Source organism: Dermacentor silvarum, chromosome 2, assembly GCF_013339745.2.
Source record: "Dermacentor silvarum isolate Dsil-2018 chromosome 2, BIME_Dsil_1.4, whole genome shotgun sequence".
Lineage (NCBI taxonomy): Eukaryota > Metazoa > Arthropoda > Arachnida > Ixodida > Ixodidae > Dermacentor > Dermacentor silvarum.
Window position 1 is genome coordinate 162,093,877 of NC_051155.1, and position 23,043 is coordinate 162,116,919.

At 43.2% G+C, this 23,043-nt stretch overlaps 1 protein-coding gene across 2 annotated transcripts in view; it reads left to right on the forward strand.

The window, feature by feature from the left end:
- Positions 1–1,503: 1,503 nt before the first annotated feature.
- LOC119441985 (ceramide transfer protein-like) overlaps positions 1,504–23,043 on the forward strand; it is a 47,794-nt gene continuing 26,254 nt past the window's right edge. Inside the window, exons 1-5 of one of the 2 annotated variants that reach the window (XM_037706668.2) lie at positions 1,504–1,895; positions 7,050–7,166; positions 9,582–9,771; positions 11,775–11,876; positions 21,711–21,892. In XM_037706668.2, coding sequence (XP_037562596.1) covers positions 1,668–1,895; positions 7,050–7,166; positions 9,582–9,771; positions 11,775–11,876; positions 21,711–21,892 — 819 coding nt within the window. In that variant the 5' untranslated portion in view covers positions 1,504–1,667. Of the gene's footprint in view, positions 1,896–7,049; positions 7,167–7,684; positions 7,706–9,581; positions 9,772–11,774; positions 11,877–21,710; positions 21,893–23,043 lie in introns of those variants that run through there. The other variant, XM_049661788.1, reaches the window with a different exon arrangement.

A 23,043-nucleotide genomic window follows, 5' to 3' on the forward strand; every position in this document is an offset into this window, starting at 1 on the left:
TGTCCCAACTTGTCAGATCCGCCTCGTGCGTCTCGAACCAAAGTCGCGCAGTGCCCCACAAATATAAGATGACATTCGCAAGCATTATCGTCGGGTCCCACTTGCGGCTGACGCGCTCATACATTGCCAGCCATTCATCGACGTCCATGCCGTTTGTGCCGTTGAATGTCCCGGGATCACGAGGGTGCAAGAGAATGACCGGTGACGGGTCTTGCTCTCACTGGGTCGCTTGGTCGGTCATTGTGGTGGCAGCAACGCGCCGTCCGCTGCGAAAATCCAGTTCCCGGTGTTGTATAGCGAGCTTACGCCGAACCTCCATCAAAGATGTTACGGGGAGATTATATATACAATGGATATATTTACAAGGTAAGGCGCACAACGCTACAGCAATGGTTCAGGAGAGCGCGTGCACAACTGAAAGCCACGCCGTGGCTTTCAGGCACGGCGTGCCTACGTACAAGCACCGACCACAGGATCGCCGCTCGTGACAATATAATTCGATTTCGTGCACAAGAAACCGCATCGAAAGGAACAATACATAGGCGTTTAATTAATGTTAATTCAATATTGCAGTATGAGTGAAAAAGGAAAATTTTCCAGAATACATATTTGCAATTTAATAAAGACTCTTGTTTGAACTCAGCAAGTGTTACATCTCGATGTTGGTGTCCGACAGGCCGGCATGGGGGAAAGAAACTACAGGAGGGAGTGCGTCACGTGACAATTGTGAAGCCTAGTCATAAAAAAATATAATGGAGAACTGACGAAAGAAAATACACCATAGTCACGTGACAGGCAAGCGGTAGTTATTTGCGCCTCAGGCGGTCACTCATCCGCCCTGCATGATGTGCTGTGTACGCGCGTGCATCAGTTCAGTGCTGTCGAACGTTAACAGAAGGAACGGCGTTCCCTCCGCCGTTCCTTCGTAAATCTAACGAGTTACCGTTACAGTTCCACCGACCCTTAACGGAACGGTGGCGTTCCTCCGTTCCTCCCAAAAGAAACCAGTTCCAGGAACGCCGTTCCGTACAACACTGACAAGAAGTCACCTGGCGCCGATTACAAACGCACTCCTTTCCCAACCCACAAATGTACGCACACTTTTACCCTGACTTGACAGACCCACACTGTTCATTATGTGGGTCCATAGCCTCCTTACATCATATTCTCTGGGATTGCAAAGAAGACCCCCCCAACACCAGATCTCCTGGCCGCTCCCTCGCCTGAAGCGCGGGAAGCGATACTCATGAACCCGAACCTGGAGGTTCAACTTCGGGCCATCAAAAGAGCCGAGGAGGTTGCTGTAAGGCATCACCTGGTAGCCACCCGCTCACTAAGCCAAATTAACAAAATAACGTGGTTTCCTCCTCCTCTGAACCGGTCTGAACGTCGTGTGGTGCTTTAAAATTTGCCGCCAAAACGGCTTATGGCTCGTCGTCCACAGCCTTGAATCGCAAGGCAGTCTGGCAACTACGGCAGCCAATTTCGCTTATTGCTTTTTGTTTTATTCAAAATCTAAGATGGCGACCGATACAGGCGCTTTGAGTGTGCGAGGCATGTAAGGCAAGACAGAGACAGACGTCTCGCTGCAGAGACCCTGTTTGGATTGACTTTCAGCGCCGTCGCCCTCGCTGCCGCCGCGGGACTGACCTCACCGCACATTCAACATGATGGACGACCACAGCATTAACTTAAGCGATGACGAGGAGGATTTTGAGCACCCGACCAGTCCCCACGAACTCCAAGGAACTTTGTGCAAATGGACTAATTACATCCACGGCTGGCAGGACCGATTCATCGTGCTCAAGGATGGCACCCTGTCCTACTACAAGTCGGAGAATGACACGGCCTTTGGGTGTCGTGGCGCGATCAGCATTTACAAGGCTACAGTCAAGGTGGGTTGCAGCAAGTTTAGGCCTAATTGCCCCTGATTTTCTTCCGCTCCGTCACTGCTCCAGTGCGGATAGGTCTTAAATCGTTCTCATTTTATGAGCAGAAATGCCGCAGCACGGAAGTTAGCCCCGCTGCGGATGTGGTTATCAGATCCTGTTCCGTTCGTTTGGTGACGCCCTTTGAAGCTTCAGCCGCTTGTTTTCAAAGCAGGCTGTTCTCGGGAAGGAGCCGCTGGCGTTTACACCTAATCTAATTTTAACACCTTCAAGACGCTTCTGTGATGTGCTTTCCGCGCGTTCGGAGCGTGTTTCGCCGGTAGCATGGAAATCGGTATGCGCGGTGAATCACTACGTCGTTGAGCCAGACGCTGGCGGAGGCGTCGCCTGCAACGTCGGCGTGTTGACGTGTTTACATTATCGGCTCGGAAAATGCAACAAGCACAATTCTCGTGACGGGCGTGTCTCGTGGACAGGCACGCTAAGCTTTGTCGAGCTCTTGCGCGTCTCAAAAGGCGTATCGCGGGCAACGAGCTTCCGAGGCGCGTGAGGTGTTGCGCGGTTAACGTCATTTTGCTTGGCAACGCCCCCCTCTCATCGCTGCTGCGTCGCATGACGAGCTGCAGTCAGAGGAAACCCGGCGGGCGGACGTCGTGCGTCTTCTGTTTTCCTTTCTTTGCCGGGATCGGCGCCCTTCTTAGAGGAAAGAAGGCTCAGGCTAGAAGCCGCGACAAATAACTGCAGAGGACGTCATCGTCTCTGAAACTCGCCAGTAGGAAAAACGAAAATAAAGCAAAGCGGCAGTAGCTTCGTATCCCACCCGCGTCTCAGACATCTGACGGCACTGCGAAACTAGAAACGCGCTGTGTATGCTGACCGCGACAGGCTTTTTTTTTCTCTCATTTATGTTACTTTTTCTGAGCAAAATCGCACAACAAGCCGCGTGCAAGGCCGTCTTGCACGTGGCTTGTTATTGTTATTTTTTAATATAGAAGTGGCGCCTCAGTAAAGATGACAAAGCAAAACTTAGATGCGTCAATGTTTTTTTCCTCTTCAGGTGAAAGAAAATGTCTTGCATGTGAACATTCTTCTTTATATATATATATATATATATTCCCCGGTTTAACTTTCATAAGTTGGTCACTAACGTTTGAACTTAATGATAACTACGTGATAACTAGAGTGCAGTATCTGAACGTCTTCCTGTATCGCATTTGCAAAATGTTGCCTGTTAATTCAGTGTAATTGAAGGAAGGTCACTGTTTTTTGTGCACAGCCTTTATTCGAATCTGTTAATTGATTCAAATTTGCGAGTTCCCTTTCTCTGGCTTCTTGTTTGGACAATCGAGCATGAGATCCCAACCTCAAAGTGTGCATTGTATAGCATAGTGTGTCTCCTTGCCTCTTAAGAAGCATCAGCGTGATGTCAAAGGCACTGCAAAAGTGTTTATAAAGGTTTCAATAACCTTGGATGTGAAATGCGAGAAGGGGCCATGAACACTATCATTTGGTTGCGTGTCAACGCCTCAGCATGCAACTCATAGTAGAGATAAGAAACATTGGATCAGTGTTGCCATAATTTTTTGAAGCATGTGGCTAAAGTAAGATGAAAAAGTAGCTACATTTACCTCTAAATTTAGCTGCAAGGTCTTCAAAATTTTCGCCAATGCTGTTGAGTATATCTTAGGTAGCATAGGCATTTTGGACAACAATAATATATGCTAACATGGTGTAAATCATTTACTGAAATCCTTGCATTTGTGTAGGGTCCATGTGAGGGGGGATAAACAGTATGGTACCAGCAGTGTGATGGTAGAATAGAGAAAGTAGAATAGTTAAAGTAAAAACTTTAACTATTCTACTTGCATAACAGTGCACGATGACAGCTGAAAGTCAACGTTTACCCTCAGATTGTGAGGTTCTAAATGCAGCACGATTCAAAAGAATGCCAGCAATCTCATTTTCCTAATGGCACTTGGTCCACATCATACCTGAAAATTTTCTAATGCTTGGCGCTCCTGAAAGGATAGCCAAATTCTGCATGACGGGCAAGGTCACATGTTAACACGGTGGTGACAATTACGTGACCTTTATGCTGGCAAAATACTGTGCTTCCACCACTTGATCTACCTCTCGTTCCAGTTCTGGTTTGTCCAAATCAATGTAATAAGGAAGCAGTGTGTCCAGGCTCGTGTGAACGAGCCCCGCTGCTCCTATGCATATACCTTTCTGCAGTTGATCTATCTCATTATTCATCTGCTCCATTCTAAATCTCGCAATGAAATTTATAAATGTCCGCTAATCAAACATATTTAGTGAAAGTGCAGAACTCGGAGACTTACGACCCATTCCAATCAGTTTTGTAATGAATTTAAAAAAAAAGAAAATGCCTTTTGTGAGCACACTGTGAATCCTGTGAAGGCAACAATTGCTTCATCATGGCCTATGCATCATACAGCCAATTACGGCCCTCTCAAATGTAGCCTTCGAATAATAAAGTGCATTCTAAAAGACTGTTATTTAAGCAAGTTTCCTAGCATTGTAAAGGCTAAAATGTAGCCAATCATGTCACATCGCTAAAGAAGGTCGCTGGCCACTAAATTGAAAAACTTGTTGCTAAATGTAGCTACAAAATTGCTAAAATGGCAACATTACATTGGATTGAGCAGTTGTCAAACATACAGCTGCAAATTTCAACGTGAGCGTGTTGCTGCTACACCATTGAGGCCAATCACTGCAGATGCTTTTAATAATTAGAAATAACAAATGCATCCGCTTTCTCACATTAAGTGCTTAGCAGAGCTTTTTAACCCTTACACAAATCTTGCCTACAGGAACGTACAAAAAAAATTTTTTTTTTCTTGCTGAGTTTTTGTACAGAGTGTGAAATTTCTGGCCGAAGGTCTTTGGCCAACAGCGATTGACATGAAGTAAGCATCATTTGTTGGTTTAGCGTAGGAAAACAGGACTAGCTAGAAGAAGTTTGGCGCGCAAATCGCTTTCTTTTGAAAGCATGGTCAGAGGAGACAGACTGATGCAAGATCTCCAGCAGCAGTAGTGGTGTCAAACATGTGATGTAAAGCAAATGAAATGTACACCTATGGCTCACATATGATGAGAGCTGTCCGTAAAAATTTCAAATGAAGCCATATGTGGTTTGGAGTGACCACTTGAATCCAGTTTTCTTACTGGTTTTTCTTCCTAATGCTGAAAATTCAGTCTCCTCAAAATATTTTTTTCTCTTCATTGATTATGCTTATTCTCAATGTGTTTTGCACATTTAGATAGAATATATATATATAAGCCATCATTAAAGGTTTAAATTGGGTATCTGCCCTGATTTATGCATCCAGTAGACTTTTCTAGGAACATAAAAAAAGTGCAGTCTGGAAGATTGCTCTTGGTTTAGCAATGAATGAAAGTAAGTTGGGCCCGTACTACGTGACTTAAAAGTGAACTCATCCTTATTGAACAAGTTCTTCACTAAACTCGGTGACTTAATCATATGTGGTGTCATCACAGCAGACTTTTTCAAACCCAGCAGAGATGTCAGTAGCCTTTAAATTCATGAATACCATTCTTGGTATTGAAGAAAAGGTGCAACTTTAATCAAGGAGGTTTCAATGGAGGTTTCAATTTCTATAATGCCTGGAAAGCTTCTATCTGGTGCTTAGGAATAACTGGACATGCAGGACATGTCCAAGGCAGATATTGCTCAAGGGCTAATGAATTTGTTTGGCGTGCATACTGAACGGCCGAAACTCTGTTCCCAAAGAAGGCTCAATGAAGGCTGAACATTTTGAATTTCCTTCGTGCACTTTCTCTCTGGGGCACCATCAAACCTTCATGCCCACCACCTGCTGATGCAAGTGTTCTGTTGTGACATGAGCAACATGGCAGGCACTAGTTGATTTAGAGTAACTACATGTGATCTGTCAGGTCAGGGCACCTTGATTTAGACGCTAGAACGTTGACAGGTCGCACAGCAGGGACAAGGAATGAAAGAGTTTTGCTATGACGTAGAACATTGATGAGTTGTCACATTTCTATGAGAGCCTCTGGGGGCTAGGACAGATGTAGTGAGCAGAGGGGGGATTTGTTTCTTCAAAGGCACGTCACATTTGTCTTCACTCAGCTGTTGACTACACACAGAGCACACATGTCAGTCTAACGGCAAGCAGTCAAATACTGCATGCAGCACTGTTTAGAAACCTTTGTCATTGAGCTCATGTGCTGGGGTGTGGTAATTACTATAGTATAAATGTCCATCAATGTCGAGTTCATACTATTTGCTTTGTGAATTCTGCTCGAAGTTTTTCGACTAAGCTCAGCTTTTGGACACCGGGCAGCTGCTGCATGTGCCAAATATTTTCACGCAGTACTCCTGGCATGCCCTCTGGTGTGGCTTCATTCGCAGCTCTGAGCAGCAGTGCATGGCGCAACTTTGAAATGTGCAGTTGGTATTTGTGTTCGGCACTTATTACAATGTGTTAGCCATGCAAGCCATGTTGTAGGACTGTGTCACATGACAGAGGTAGCCAAGAAAGCTTCTTGACCATTACTGTATTCTTGCAATGCCTCAAGTGATTGCCACATTCACCATGCAGTTTGAACACCCACCTGGTGCATAACTGTTGACATGCAAGTGATGTGCAAGGCACCAGTGATGTTCTTTGGACATAGAACATCACTGTGCATTGGACGTTACCTCTGCCCTACTTTGTATAGTTAAGTAAGTTGATGTGAAAGTTTTGTCAACATAAGCATGTACATTGAAAGCGGAAGGGGTGGTTATAAAAGCTAACACTTGTCAAATGTGTTATCACTTGCACTGATACTGCACTATGACTTCTTTTGGCAGCATATGAATCTCACATAGGATTGTTTGAGAAATGTCTGATCATTAAAAGAATTGAATGATTTGGCAATACTGAGTATACAAAATGCATAGTTACATTTATAATTGACACTGCTTTGCATTTAAGAAGTGCAGCGATTCCTTGAGGCTGAACAATAGCTGAAATAATATTGCTTTTTAAGCAGTTTTCATCGATTATATGTATTTTTAGTGACTGGGCCATTAAAAAAAAAAAATCATATTGGACTTTTTATCAGAAATAGTTTGTGCTTCACAAAGCTTTGTGGATTTATTTTATGCAGCCACACGAGTTTGACGAGTGCCGCTTTGACGTCAGCGTTAATGACTGCGTGTGGTATCTGCGAGCTGATGGGCCAGAGGAGAGAAATCGATGGGTTGAAGCTTTGGATGCATATAAGGTGAGTCAACATGCTTTATAACTGTTTTTAGCCACATGATCGACTTGCAGTCTTGTTAACAAACCAAAATGTTGCGTTGGTGATCATCATTTGCTTTTACTGATTAGATAAGGGCTTGGTTTCTTGCAGTCACCATGGTTCTTCATGCATTAGTACTTCAGCGAAATTTGGTGTTAGTCTTTTCCTTCGTTTAATGTTTCATGAGTTCATGAAAACATTCTTGGGAAACTTGTATAATTCTTGTATGAGTATTAGGATATTGCAACTAGAATTATTGTGCTGACCAGAGTTCACAACCATTAGTCTGCAGACTTAAATTGTTGCCTTCTGAAAGACCCCCCAAAAAGCTGCTTATTTCACAGCTAATCTGTCACATCATGCTCATGTCAAAGGCAAACAAATTGGGGCTAACCAGTATGTGTTTCTTTTTGTTTCTGCTTTTTGAACCTCGTGTGATGTAACCACGACTCCGGCTTGTGGCACTCACTTTGGGGGCCATATGTGTTGCTGTGCAGAATCGTGCTCTCAAGTTACTGCTCGTAAGAGATGTTCTACTTTATACATATATACTATTTGTACTTCATTCGCCTATGGCAATACATCAATACAAATGCAGGACATGAGTAATTGGAGATCTTTGACAAAGGCCTTTGTTCTGATGATCATGGAGGTCGTTAAGACTGTTACAGTCAAACCTGGTTATAATGAACAGGCTGATGTTGTTTGCTATATCAGATAATTTTATATACCTGAATTTGCCCATAACAGCATTAAACAAACTCTTGTGATGCATTCGTTATATCCAGATTTCTTATCTTTAGTGGAGAAATGAAGCAAGGAGGCAATTCATGTATTCATTATAAAAGTATGTGTAATAAGCACTAACTTTTTCGTGTGCCTTAAAATGTTTCTCAGCGTCTCTAGGAATAGCGTTCTCGATGCATGATATTTTATATACCTGCTCCAGTCTGCTTCCCTCAGTGTTGCCACAGTACTGGCACAGCACGTACATTGCAGAAAGCGTGCATGAAAAATAAATAAAAAATTAACTGCAAACAAAAATAATTCCCCTGAATGCTGGTAGCGTATTCCCAGAGTTTGATATTTGCTATGTCCAGTTCGTTATGAAGAAGTTATAGTTTACATGAGTATTGGTCAGTAAAATTCACGTGTACAATATTGGGCGCGAGGACTTACGGTGGGGCCATCTTCTGGCAGCACGCAGCTGACGTGATATGACAGATAACGGGGTGCGCTCCTCTTTGTTTAGCTGCTAGTGGTCAAAGAAGCAATGCTTGGGCACCCTCATGGACATTTCTGCAAGTACCTTCAAGACAAGGGAAGCAGTCTTATCTGTCTTACAGAAATCCTGGGACTGCCATCCCTTTGAAGATATGCATCCCTATAATATGCTGAAATATGCATTGTAGTTATTATCATTCCAAATTCTTGGAGGGCGAGGCTCTTGTGAGACTGTTAACAAAAGTGTCACTATATTTTGTACCACAGATTGGAGATGCGGAAGTCGAAATTGATGCTAGTTGTAGGATTTCCATTAAGCCGGTGTGGCTTCAGAACTGCTCAATTGCACAATTTTAACCTGCAACATAAAGAGAACAATAAACAAGTTCATTAGTGAATATTTTCAATTATAGCTACCTGGTCATTGAAATCCCATTGAACGGGCCAAATTGTGCTTTCAAAGCAACTTTAAAAAATACCACCAACTGCAAAATAAATAAGTAAAACACTCTATGTGACGTACACCTTAATTTAAGCTTGATTTACGGCTTCATGCCAGAAAAACAATCAGGAAAGTAGAACAATAAAGTGCAGACAGGACTAAAAGGTGTTCTGCCTGCTCTCGTCCCATTTTTCGCAAGTTTCTTTTTTTTCTTTTCTCTCGGCTATAACCAGTCTATACGAAACACATATTTGCATTGTGCTGTGGGTTATAGGTTGTAACATATGGGCACATGACTGTACAAAAGCAAACATTGTTGTGCAAAGACTTCTGGAGATGTTTGAAAATGTTTCTACTATGCAGCTAGAGACTTCGTTACCCACACAGACATGATAGCCCTCGGCAACAATTCAGTATTTTTTTTTCTGAATTCTTTTTGATGTCTTATTATTTATCATAGGTGAACTGTAAACCACAGTGCAGCTGAGGCTTTTCTGGCATTGCTAAAACAGTTTGTTCTCAGCCCTCTCCCCCACTTCAGACGTGGCTAGTGCCTATGCAATCCCTGGTGCCACATCATGCTGACTGCACCGCAAGTCTTCCTAGTGGTGGTGCTCACCCTAAATAGAGCATAAATCATATCATCCTGCCCCGTTATAAATTTGAGTTAGACTGTACTCACAGGCTACTTGCAGAGAATTCTGTACATTTTGCTCGGTCTGCACCTCCAGGTTGACTCTGCATATGGGAGCGAGAACAGCCTACGACGCCATGGCTCTGCACTCTCCCTTGGCTCAACGAGTGTGTCTTCGTTGAAGAAAGGCCGGGGTCTTCGAGAGAAGTTGCTTGAGATGGAGACATTTCGAGACATTCTGTGCCGTCAAGTTGACACACTTCAAGCCTACTTTGATGCCTGTGCAGGTAAATTATGCTGCATCATTCTCGCCTTCTCTCCTTATTTTACCAAATGTTCACTGGTACTTCCATGTGCAGACCTCATGCAAAAGCAGTTCCACCCTCTGAATCAAGAGGGACTTCTGAAGCACTTCTTGGTGTGAAAACAGTTCAACGATTGTTATATGTGACTAGCTGCTGGTGTGCACTAAAAAAAATTTTAAAAATAAATTTAATGTATATTTGCTTGAAATATGTGATGCTAGCTGCTGATCATCAAATTCTGCAGTTATCTTGATTCTTTCAAGCTATACAATAAACTCATGACTGTTATTTCAGATCAGCCTTTATCGTTAGTGCAAAGAGTACTTGCATGAGGTCTGCAATATGCAGAAGACATAGGTTGTGCGAGACCTCTTGAGTCCATGGAAGACCCTCTAGATTAAAGCAGCAAGTTATGTGGTCGCATTTTTTACTCGCCCTCACCTGCACCAAGCGTCACAACTATTATGAGTGCCATAGCTGATTGCGCTTCACCAGACGCACTGGAATAAGATTTGTTTTCTTGCAACAAGTAATTCGAGATGTTTATCATAAGGAATGATACTGGCACATGTTATACAGTCTAGATGAGCTTTCCATTGCGTAAGAAATATTTTCCTTCAATTCTATATATATATGCCCACCAAGTGGTCGATTCGAGTGGTATAGCAGGAGTGCGGTTTTGTAAAAGCCAAAACAAGGAGCAAAAAACAGGCAGCTTTGTCCAAAGCTGAAGCATTGGAAGCGATAGCAAGTAAGGTTTAGCATTGTGCTCGAGCTCCACACGGTGCGTGAGATAGCTGCTGTTTCGCAGCAGGAACCAGGCGTATCACAATGCTGATATGATGAGGAACCCTGTCAGCAGTTACAGGTGTTGCAACTCGATGGTGAACGAAATGCGATCGACGGTAAACTGTCTATTGCATTTCGATCGCAAATCGCCGTAAGCACCCAATGAAAAGATTAGATAGCTTGACCCTAGCTACCCGTTCCGCTCAGACAAGTGTATGCATACAGCTCCTCAGCAGGAATCCTTATGGTTGGGCGCACAGCAATCGATTCAGCAATGAAAGGCAGATTGCAGCCCTGGCTCTGGCCGAGCAAATTGAGAAGCCGCTATGCTTCGTTGTTATTGCAGCCAAACGCACTGTGCTTCTTTGGAGGCCTTCCAATGCTCCGCGTGGGGGCTGCGCATGTGCCATCAATACCTGGATAGCACAAGAGCACGAACATGCCTAGAGTGTCCGTGTAATTGCTATCTTAATAAAGAGCATGAAGAGCTCAGTGTACACTTTACATGCAACACATTGCATAATGTCTGACTCCCAATTCTTGCATTGAAAGTAAGTAAGAATGCATTATAATGAAGGAATACCAACTCACACAATTTACTGTTTTATTTTAATAATGCATGAGTCATTTTTGTCATAATTGCACAGTAATGATGTCATTCTTGCACACCTCTATCCATGTTGTTTCCACGTGGAGTATAAAATGATGTGGAGTAATTTTCGTTTTCTGGGGTTGGGCAAAAAATTGTAAAGACATTTGACACTGGCTACTGCAGTGTTTTCTGACCTTGAGCTATTTCCTAACATTGTAAAGGAGATAATAGTGGCTGCAAGCATCTTGTTAATTTTGTTGAATGCTATGCATAACTAGAAAAGCGATGCCTGTTGTGGCAGGAATGAGTTTATGCACATAATGCCATTTGTGTCATTGACTGACATAAAGTCCAAGGAAACTGGTTCTTAGTGATGGAATTGGGTAGTATTACTCGTCATTGGAATCGGCTAGCGCAAGACAGGGGTAATTGGAGATCACAGGGAGAGGCCTTCGTCCTGCAGTGGACATAAATATATAGGCTGCTGCTGATGATGATGATGACTCTGTCATTGCCAAAGGAACATGCCTGTCAGAGATACTGTAGTGCAAGGAGAGCAAATACGTCTGAAACACTGAAGTGCCGTCAAATGCTTTTGCTGCAGCTGAAGAACAGAATGGCCATGATGGTAGTCCGACAATGAAGGATGGAATAGGTGAAGACACGGCGTCAAAAACTCTGGAGATCTTGGCATCTCGGTTCAAAGGTAAGTTTCTTTGCTATTTCCATGGATCGAGGTGTGCTGTAGTGTCTTAATATGCAAATAAAGAAACTGTTTCTCAGCCTCTGCACTGTTTTCTAGTGCTGGGGCTGCCAGAAATGCATTGTAGGTGGAGGTTGCCTTGGAGACGCTGCTGCATTTTCATGCCATTTAGCATCTTGTATTCCATGCACGGCGAGTCGCAGGTTCGGTGAACTGTTGGATGCGCCATTTTATGGAAATAGCTGTTTATACTGCACTTCTTTTCTATTTTGTTATTTTTTCTTCTTTTCTTCTTTTGGGGATATGAAAATATAACAACATGTACAACATTGGTTGCAAGCTGTAAAGACCATTGCCCCAGCCAGAACAAAAATGTAGGTCTGCAACATAGCAGAAGAGCATTCTATCATAAAGGCTAACCCTGCAACTCTGATAGTACCGAATGTTGACATGGTTAGCTGCAGCGTCACCTCTGAAATGTCTAGCATGGCATGTTGTTCCACACCAAACATATAGGAGGCTTATGCCTGTGTTTTCAAGTCATTCTGTACTTGCTATATGTACATGTACAGCCTCCCGCATTTTTAGCTTCACGCGAGCGTCCATCACGCGTAATTTTAGCGCCTTTAAGCGGCGAAAACCTGCGAGACTGGCAGAAGTACTCTCAAGTGCACTAAACACTCTCCTGTGCAAGAGTCATCTAATGCGATGTTCCCTTCAGGATAACTTACGACCATATTATAGTGTTCTCGCGCGATATAGCTAAAAATGCAGGAGGCTGTACCTGTATTTTGTGTGTGTTGCATAAATCTTTTTTGGATGGGCTAGGTTTGCAATGGAGATTTTCAACAGTTTGTAAAACATTTCAATACAATCTGGGTGGTTTGCAAACAGGTTCAGAACAATGAAGACAGTTTGCAAAAGGTTTAGAAACATGTGGCATGACCAGCTTTCCATTGTGAAATGTAGTTTTCAAAATTTTTTTGCAAATGTCAAGAGCGATTTTAAGATTCAACGTTGATGTCATGACACTGAAGCTGCATTTTTCTGTGTTAGCATTTAGCTTGTTTGCTGTTTCACAATTTCTTCTGTTAGTGGTGCACTTCATCTGTGTAATAATTGGTATCAAATATAGCAATGGCATCTTTGCATGCAGTCTATGTGATCTCGTTTTACATATTTAATATTTTGTGAGTATACATACCTGATTGAGAGAAGCTTGCTTTGTCTGCCGCAAAGGAGCACTTAGAGAGATACTTAAGCTGATACTTAATCTAGATTGTTAAATTACCCGTCTTAAAACCTCTAAATTCCGGATGATGATTTGGTTACAGAGACTATCACGGCTGTATAGGCTACCCAAATTGCCCATGATGATCTGTTGTTCATTGCTTGTGAACAGACGAACAGGCTAGCTACATCAGCACTCGCAGAGGTCATGCTCTTTAGGTTGCTATTGCCAGTCCAAAGAGGCCTACATAGAAAGCAGTGCTCACTATCATAAGAATCGGAGTTCCTGTAATATGCTTCCACAGGAGTAGAGTAGCATGGCTGTTTTCCATGCAACACCACGAGCCATCATGTATATGGAACTGCAGTGTTCAGCAGAGAAGCCAATCTTACTGCATACAGCAGCTATGGCCATGATACACTGGCTTCAGTGCTACTGTAGCATCTACACTTTGTGTGCTACTCGTTGCATGTTCAGTTATGCTGCAACAAATTTGTCTTCGCCTTCGCAGCACCATTTCGAGTTGTAAATTCGGGCTGGTGCACTGCTGTGCCAACTTACAATTGCTTATGTGTTGTTTTGCTATTGGGTCCACGTACATAACGTAATATCCCGAGTAACCCCCCTCCCCACCACCTGAAATTCATAGAAAAAGTTGGGTGGGCCATGTCTCTGGGAGCTGTTCCTAATCACGTATACAAAGGCAGCAACACCACTGGCAGCGACACAGTGGGAATACGGACCGCAAGACTGCAGCTTAAATAGCAGTGATAGAAGTGCTGCTCCAATTGCCCCAAACTGCTCCAAAAGAGAAACGCTGCTGCATGTTGCTCCAAACTGTCATTTTTGTTAGTAACTGCTCCCAACCTGCTCCGAAACGGCGCTGGGAAATTCGATCTTATGCTGTTGCTAATCAGTATAAGATCGAATATGTGACTGATAACGTTTACTTTGTGATGCTCAGCTTTATCGGCTTTGATCTCATTTCTGCCACTGGAACTGGCACTTTAAATACATAACTCATTTGTTAGCTGTATTTTTGAACTTGACATGCAGGCTATTTTGGTCAAATGTGAAAGTGACCGAGATTAATTTGATCTCATACCAATTATCAATTGCTGCTTAGGCAATGGTTGTATGTAATTGTGGTTACTTTTATAATGTGGCGCTCAGCTTTACCAGTTTGATCTCATTTCTGCCACAAGTACTGGTATTCTAAATATATAACTCATTTTACTATGCGTTCGATAACCATCCATCCTAATTGTTTGTCGAGTTTTTTTGTGCCTAAAGGGGGGTGGGCGACGACTTGGGGCGGGGGGAGGCGACGACTCGGGATATTACGGTAAACGTATCTCTCTGATATAAAGTTCTTTCATAGTGTTCGAATTTAGCACAGATATTACCATTGAGAAGATGTTCTGCCTAAAATTTGTTTGCTGACTGTTTTTGAGTGTTACATTCAAATTAAGAGCAAATATGCGCTGTTAACTACAGGACAGCATAATCTATGAAAATGCTGACGTCCTCTTTGAGCACTAGCATGCCATCTGTTGGTGTAAAAATACCCTGTTTCTGTGGCATCTAGCCATGTGGCACATTTTCTGCACTTACGTTTCAGGAAACACTGTTTTTGAGGTATGAGAGTTTACATGCACAGCCAATCAGCATTATCTTTGTCTTATTGTAGTAGTGAGGAAGAAAGAAAGGCATGGAGCTGTATTGGGGCACTCCTTAACCTGGTACCTGCAAACACGCAATAAGGGGCATTCCAACATAGCACTTAACCTCGATATGGCAAGCTTTTGCACAGGTCTGCCTCCTAAGGGACATAAAATAAAATAATAAAATGGGTAATTAAGGTTGGAGGTGCAGGTAGTACCAGTGAGTTCCTCCTGTAGGAAAATTCGTGTCGAAATGTAACCCTTTTTTTTTTTTTAATCATTAGTTTCTTGCAATAAACTATATGCTATAAATAAAGCTATAAACGGGGCATGTTATGTCAGGGGAGCTGACATCATGTTTTCACAGTGGCAGCACCAGGGGTTAAAATTCACCCTTCACCCAGGAATTAAGTGGGGGGTGTCTAAATTTTTAGAGGGAGGAGGGCATTGAAAATAGAGGAACTAGGAGCGGCAGTCATCTTTATTTTTTATTTGTGTCCTTGACTCCAACACTTGTGGCAAAGATTGCGAACAGTTACTTCACTTTACACAAGGACGAAAGGGATTTATGAACAAACAAAATTAAAGGACGACAAATGCATAAAACGTGTCGAGAAACTACGCGGCAGTTTAGACTACTTGCAATAAAACATACAAAATCTAGCTGCTCCACCCCCACTCGCTCAACGCAGACATGGAGAATGCTGTAAAACACGCGCCCTTGTGCACTAGGCATAACATATCGACTCTTGATTAAGCACACACACCAGGAAATCGAATCTAAGCTGAACACTGTAGGGCACACGCAGAAGGTGTGTATGGGAGCTTCGATATCGGCCACGACGATATGTATGACATTGACATATTAAGATATGAATTTACGGCTGCTAGACATAATTGGTTGAATATGTACAAGCACAGGCACTTTGCACATCCCGACCATTCACTGCATAACTAAACTAATAAAAGAATTACGAACTAAGAAATGAGCATCAGTGTCCCTTGTACCAATAAAACTAAACCGCCCCAAATATATGTAGGCATTCTCAACCACATTCCAAACAGTTACATTCGCCTGGGTTCTTGCTGTAACACCCCATCACTTGCGCGATAAAATCTTGAAAAACACGTCAGTCATTGTCAGTGGCATCTCGGACGTCTGGCAGTTCCAGACCTTCAGTGGTGATGCTCAGCAGCTTATTCACGTGGTTAGAGAGAAGGAGGCTTCTTTCCGATGACAAAACCCGGTTCAGGGACAAAAAGGAGCGCTCGGCGGTGGCTGTAGTGATCAGTAGCAACAAAAGATGATTGACAACAACTTGCAACTTGGGAAACATAGCGACGAAGTGGCGAACAACGAGAAGAGAAAATAAAAATGCTGTGGATGTCAAATCCTCCTTCAGGCGTCGGAAGATGTTCCACTCCGCACCTAAATTCTTCACGTGTTCTTCGTCGTACGGCAAGCCAATTGCTGGGAGGTCTCCCCTCTAGTTTACTGTGTCTTGCTTTTGTGACAGGCACACGTAGAAAAATCGCAGGGTTGAGGTGGGGTCGGTAAGTCGCTGTTGAAGGTTGTCCAGAATTAGAGCTTTGTACTTGTTTAACTCACGCGTGAGGTTGCTCTTGTTCTCGTCTGTTAATACCTCTACAAAAGGGCTATTTCAAGGAGCTTCTCTGCTGACGTTCTTACTTCTTTGAGCGCTGCTTCCACAGAAATCACTGCAATGGCCTCCATGGTTGCTTCAATCACAGGGCAAACATCTACCGCTGTCGTTGTAGTTGCCTGGATGACATTGTTTAGAGACGCCAATGGCCCCAGGAAACGATCGGCAAGTGTAATAATAGCGATCGTTTTTTCTGAACGTAGCTGTAACAATAGTCCACCAGCTTCACTGCTCATGTCAGCACCATTTTGGTAAATGCTTTCCAAAGCAAGTATCAACGCCCCAAGTACTTTCAGTATCACAGCCAGCGATCGCTCATAAGAGAGCCACCGAGTTTTGCCTGGCTGCACGAGTTTCAGCTTCGACTCGACAGCATCTTCGATGTTTTCAAGAGCACTCAAGTGTTTAGATAGGACTCTTACTGAAGAAAGAGTAGAGGTGACGAGACGAGATTAAGAGTCCTTTTGATTTCCTTAGACGACTCTGCAGTGAGTGTAATAGAGACGAGGGTTGCATTTCTGCTTAAGTAAAGCCTGCACCCCTCCGTGCCTTCCAGAGAAGTTTGCAGCCCCATCAAATGAACAAAAGGCATCTTGGTTGCGCAGAGTCTAGACTTGCTCAACTCGTGCAGGATATGCGTGGTCACAGAAGAAGCCGATGCGTCAGAGATAACTTAAGACGTAGAGGAATGTGTCTGTCGATTGGCCATTGACATCAAGATAGCATATGCAGTGACTCAGGATTTGGCGTCCATTAATCTCGGTGCACTCGTCGGCCATGTAGGAAAACTTCTTGAACGTGGAAACAGAGGTTTGGACCTTTTCAAGAGTTCATTTCTTCACTGTTGCCCCACATGCTTCCAACCAGTCGGTTGAATTCCTTGCAGAAAGGTAATGCGCATTTGTGGGTCTTACCCTGAACCACTGCTCGATTTCAGGATTCATAGTGGAAAATGTACTCAGCAAGGATCTCCAGTTTGTAGTGTGGGCTACTTCCTGCTTGAAAAGAAAGTAGGATGCTACAGCCATGTTCTTTCTCATAACCTTAGTTTGATCATCAGCACTTTTTGCAGCCTCATTTATGACCTCTGAAATTGTCTGCGACTAGCTCAAAATGTTTACAGCATGTTTGTGGTGTCCTGAGGCGTCGTGCTTCGCGGCCTTTTCACCAAGCTTGGATGCATTGGACTTGCTGACTGGCTTGATGATCCATGTACCGCCCGTTTTTCCGTCAACAAGAAGCTTCCCTTCATTACATGCCCTTTTGCTAATTTCGCACCAGTAGCCGTCACTGGTAACCTCAATGAAGGAGAATCTCGTGATCGATGAACACCGGGAATGTCCATTCGGCTGAGCGCACTCTTCGGTGGTCGGTTCCCGGCCTTCTGGTGGGAAACTACACTCAGATGCACTAGCGGAAGAGTCCCACGATTTAACACTTTGATCTTGCTTCGACATTTTCAAAAGAATTAAAAAGCTCCGGATAGGTTGTTGCCGCTTCATTGCCACCGTAACCTATGCAACAACAACAAAATTTTGTAAGCCTGACCATTGAATTCTCATGTGTTTTCATTACATCTACTGTACGATCTGCCATAACGAGTTCCGCTTCGCGGTATAGTCCATTTCACACGCTCTTGTTTTCTAAGGCAGAACACCTTCCCTGCATTATAAACTGTTTTTCACCTTGCGCCTAAAAACTTCTCCAATTAGAATCAATAGTACGAATTTGTTGCTTTTTGTTATTAGACTTTTTGTTATTGCATATTAAATGTTTCAACAACGCTTATCACTTTTTATTCTACTGTTCAGAAAAAAACGCAGCAAACGTGCACGAAGAAATAATCTCTAGACCCAGGAAATAATAAATTTGCGAATAAGAAAGATTATCATGTAGCATACCAGGGATGTTATGCTATGAACAGAGGTCAACATTCTGCGCAGGGTACTGACACTCAGACGTGACTGTTATCGACCCTGCTGAAACAAAACGTCATTTATATACATTTAGACAAAGCATATATCTAGGTGCCTTAAGCCCTCCGAATCGAAAACAATGCCAGAAAGGTTGGTCATCTAAATATAATATTTATATAAGAATTTTTGAACAGTTTATTTCACATCTATTTCCATAAGATATTAAGAAATATGACATATTGGGCAATTCATAAATTATGAAGCCATTGAATTATGCTTGAATATCGTTTCGACAGTATTAATGTAGTTTTTGTTATTAATATAAAGTAAAAAATCAAAATAAAGCAAGAAATGGTGCATACGAAGGCGATTCAACAAAAGGATTACTTACTGTAAAGCGGACAATCTGAGGTCAGAAGTGGGTGGAAGCAACAGCAAGTTCGAGTGGTGGACATTTTGACTGCCTCAGTCTGTCTGTGTCTGACCTAAAACCGAATTACATCATGCAGCACGCTCTTTTATAGGTGTGCTCGAAAAATCTAGAAACGGAAAGGGGGGCGCCGAGAAAGTAGGTGGGCGCCGCAGTACTTGAAAGGATACGTCCCTTTCCTTCTGTCTTCTTGACAGCTCCGTAACTTTCTCGAGCCTCCCGTCGGCACACACCGCTTCACCAAGGTCGCGCGGAGGAGGTGGGCCGGGGCCGTGTGCTGGGACATGTTCGCTGGCGCGCGCGCCTTGGAGTTTGTTCGAGAAGCATCTTTTTCTCTTTCTCCAACGCGCGCGCCATAAACGCTCGGCGTTGTCCATAGCGGCTTTACAGATGGCGTGTCACCGTTGTTGACAGGGACGGATGCGGTGTCCGGTTGCTGCGTTCTGTTCGGTGTCACCATACGGCAACACCACCTTGCTGCATGCTTCCCACGCTTGCGCCCTGGCCCTAACACTTCGAAGCCCGGGCGGTCGTCATATTCGCTGTACTTTCTTTCCTGTTGGAGTCTCCCATCACAAGCAAGCTATGGACAATGTGTCTTTTCGCATACATATGACCTTCTTCCAGTGCTATTACACAAAACTTTTTGCCGCGCGTAAAAACCAAAGATAGTCGTTGCGAGTTAAGGGGGTGCCTTCAGAATAACAAGGGCGGTGCAACCCCCCCTCCTCGCCCCCCCTCCCCCCCTAGAAGGTGTGTAGGGAAATCACTGGCCACAGCACCAACCCTGTTCTATGTTTATATTATCATCTTACAAGGCTCTGTTTATGGCTAAAGGGACACCTCTGATGGCCCTGTAAGGGCATAAGATTCACACTTGAAGAGCAGTGCATAAAATGTAATCTAGTATACATTTGCCTGTCTTGCACTTCTGCTTTTAATTAAAGCCTGCATTCAGCACTGAGTCTTCGGTACATCAGCGCAAGACGGGGGTAATTGGAGATCGCAGGCAGAGGCCTTCGTCACGCAGTGGACATAAAATATAGGCTGATGATGATGATGATGACATCAGTATGACTTGCCTTGCACCTGTGCCAATTTTCCAGGTCTTTGATTACTTTGTAACACAGCCCTGCACTTACGTGCTATGGTAGCTATTGTGTGGCAGTTGTATGCTGCCAGTTTAGCTGCGAAAGCGCATAATTTCTTATTTCACTCTTTCAGCTGTCATAGTGTAGTTTTCCATGAAACTTCGGTAATTTATGTATACCTCATGATTTAGTTTTTGGTTCTTTTCTATCTCTATCTGTAGAAGTCATACAAGAGATTATAGACTTTGAAATGTTCATAACTCATTGCAAGCTGTTCTGTTTTCATGTGCAGTTTTCATTATAAAATCTTGGTAGCTAAACTCATCAGCCAGGAGTACAGATCAGTTTACCATCCCCTTTTTTTTCCCACAAGGCTATTGCAATACGGCTGTATCTTATCATGCTGTGAATCAAAGTCCAAACGATAATGTATTGTTGGCACGACAAGCAGGGGGTGGGAGCCTTGTCAGTGCTCTTTCTTGATAGTTCTTGTTTTGAACGAAAATAACTTTGTGATATATTATCTCCTAGCCAGCACAAAACAGAGCATTTCATTTTTGTTCCTCAATATACTATGCGAGACTTAGGTAAATATTTGCATGGCATTCTAACCTGCTTGTCGTCATTATTGTAGCGTATGGCAGAGGGCATTATGTGTGTGTGACAAACTATAATCAATCAGGGCATTAAAAAGCAGCAAGTAGTAGAACAGTAGGTTGCAATGCCTATTGTCCTACATCCCGTTACAGTTGGTCATGCAGTGATGATATACGGAGAAATGTTTTGTTAGCCTCTATGTTAAAAATGAGAACTGCACTGAAAAAGAAAAAAAGTGTGAACACATATTAATGCATCCTGCTATCGAATGCAAATCATCTCTGTAAGAAACTTTATTCTGAACGTTAGACGGAAATCTTACTTATTTAGGACTGTGAAAATTTTTTTTTCTCTTGTCATAACAGAAATCATTCTATAACAAACTTATAACGTTGACTGTCACTTCATCGTACTGTCAGATGTGTTCATGCCAGCTGTTTCTTTTTTTTCTTTTTCCTTCTGCATGGGCCACCTCAGTAAGCAATTTGCAACTGAAGACATGTCAGGAATTTCTCTCAACCTCAGAAGTATTTTTGTTATGTATTTTGCTTTTTTACGTGTGTCATGTTACTGCCCAAGACAACCAGGAACAAAGTAAAATTGCTAGAAAGGGTGCAGTTATTTATAAATTCGGATCCCGCAATCTACTTTTGGTCCAACTAATACGAAAAGGGAAATGAAGGGAAAACCCTTTTCAGAGGGCAAATAGCAAAATCTCGTGCTTCTCAATAGCTTATCAAGAGTACTGCAGTCATGCTCTTAAAATAAATTTTTTTACTGCTTTCTCGGCAAGCATAGTTTGATATTAACTAAAGGAGCTTATTGGTATGCAAGGTTCATATGGAACAGTATTTTTACTCATTCACCGAGCATGTTTTTGCTTTCATTGTGAGAACTTTGGTCTGCAGCAGTAGCAAACAGTAAAGTTAACAAGGTGTCAATTTTGACAAGTTGGTGCTTAATTTTGACGGTATTCCAGTGGCATCTTGTTCTACTTGAGGTCAACCTGTTAAACATCTCGCCAATCTGCCTATAAATTGTACGCATATGTGAAATGAACATCAGTTAAGAGGTTCAGCACTTATCTCATAATGTTTGCCCAACAGCTTGCTAAAGCTGGTTTATTTAACATTGGGATGGTTTGCCAAACATTTATCTGACTGACGTGCCTGCTGCAGTGAAATGTCTCCAACATCACTCTTGATTGAAGTGATGCCATGCCGCACGGTGATGTTTCTATCCAGAGAGTGGCGACCGGTGTCGCGATCGACGGTCACCTGCAGCCCCGGGAATGCTCCCACCTGTCGACTTCCGCGGTGAAGCGATCACATTCAAGGCCACCACTGCAGGTATCCTAGCTACTCTGTCACACTGCATTGACCTGATGGCGCAACGCGAGGAAGCCTGGAAGCGGAAACTAGAGCGGGTGAGCACTGTTTAATCCACTCATCTCTCTAGCATGCAAAGTAGTGTGTGTTCCCAACCATAAGAGTTCTCAGAGCTAGGGATCTGGTAAGAAACAAATTCTTTTTTTGCAGTGATGGCAACCATTCTCAAATTTAAGGGCGCAATGGATACTGCAGTTGTTCACCACTTTGTTCACCTGGATTTCGGAGTGTGGGGTGAAGTTTTGAGGGAATTTAGCCTTTTCGTAAACTCTGTGCTTGAAAAGCTTTTCTGGACGGCTGTACACTTTTCAGGCACTCAGTGTCAGTGTTGGTAACTTAACAAGAAAGTAACCTTAATGACAACTTTCCATCTTTGGAGGCTTGGCAACTTTCAGTGATACTATAAGCAGCCAGTAAATTGTCCTGGTGAAATTCTTCAAGTTACTTTGGCTTAGTTCAGTGCCTTACCCCCCATTTCATCCTGAGACATGCACCTCCATTTGTCGCTACTTCTAAAGACGTACGGAGGAGCCTATTAGTAAACCACCTAGTTGTATATGCTTTTCTAGTCAAAGCATAACCTTGCGTTTTGGAAAACCATTTTGGAAAAATGGGTTACTGGAACCTTCAGTTTAAAGGAACACTAAAGGAAAATAGTAAGTCGAGCTAGATTGATAGATTATCGTCTAGAAGTCTATCATTGTTTTTCGTGTGGCAGTATATCAGTTCGTTGCGTTATAAATTGCTGCCGAAGGTCCTACTGCTGCTCCTCAATCTGAACTGCTGGCGCTGAAACAGGCTAGTTGATGATCTCCACGTGACCTTCCTCTATGCCGCTCCCTCTGAACCAGCCAGTGCTGATGTCACATGAGAGGTACCGTTGTCCACAACATGTGGGCTACTTTGATTTCCTATTTTTGTGTTTTTCTCGCTTACAAAAGCTGTGTTCTCACTAAGACTGACGAATTCTTTTAGAGGCGAAACTTCTTAGGGCGTGGGTCTGTCCTTCCTCCGATGTAGTATGTAGCCACCTGTAGTTTTATGAAGTGTTCACTAGATGGCGTTCCGGTTCCACTTCCGGTTCCACTTTGCGCGCGTTCGGTGCGAACGCGGGCAAAACGCCGACGGCATCGACAACAGTTCTGCGCGTTGCTGGTGCTGCTGCATGTCCAAGTTTATACAGCTGATA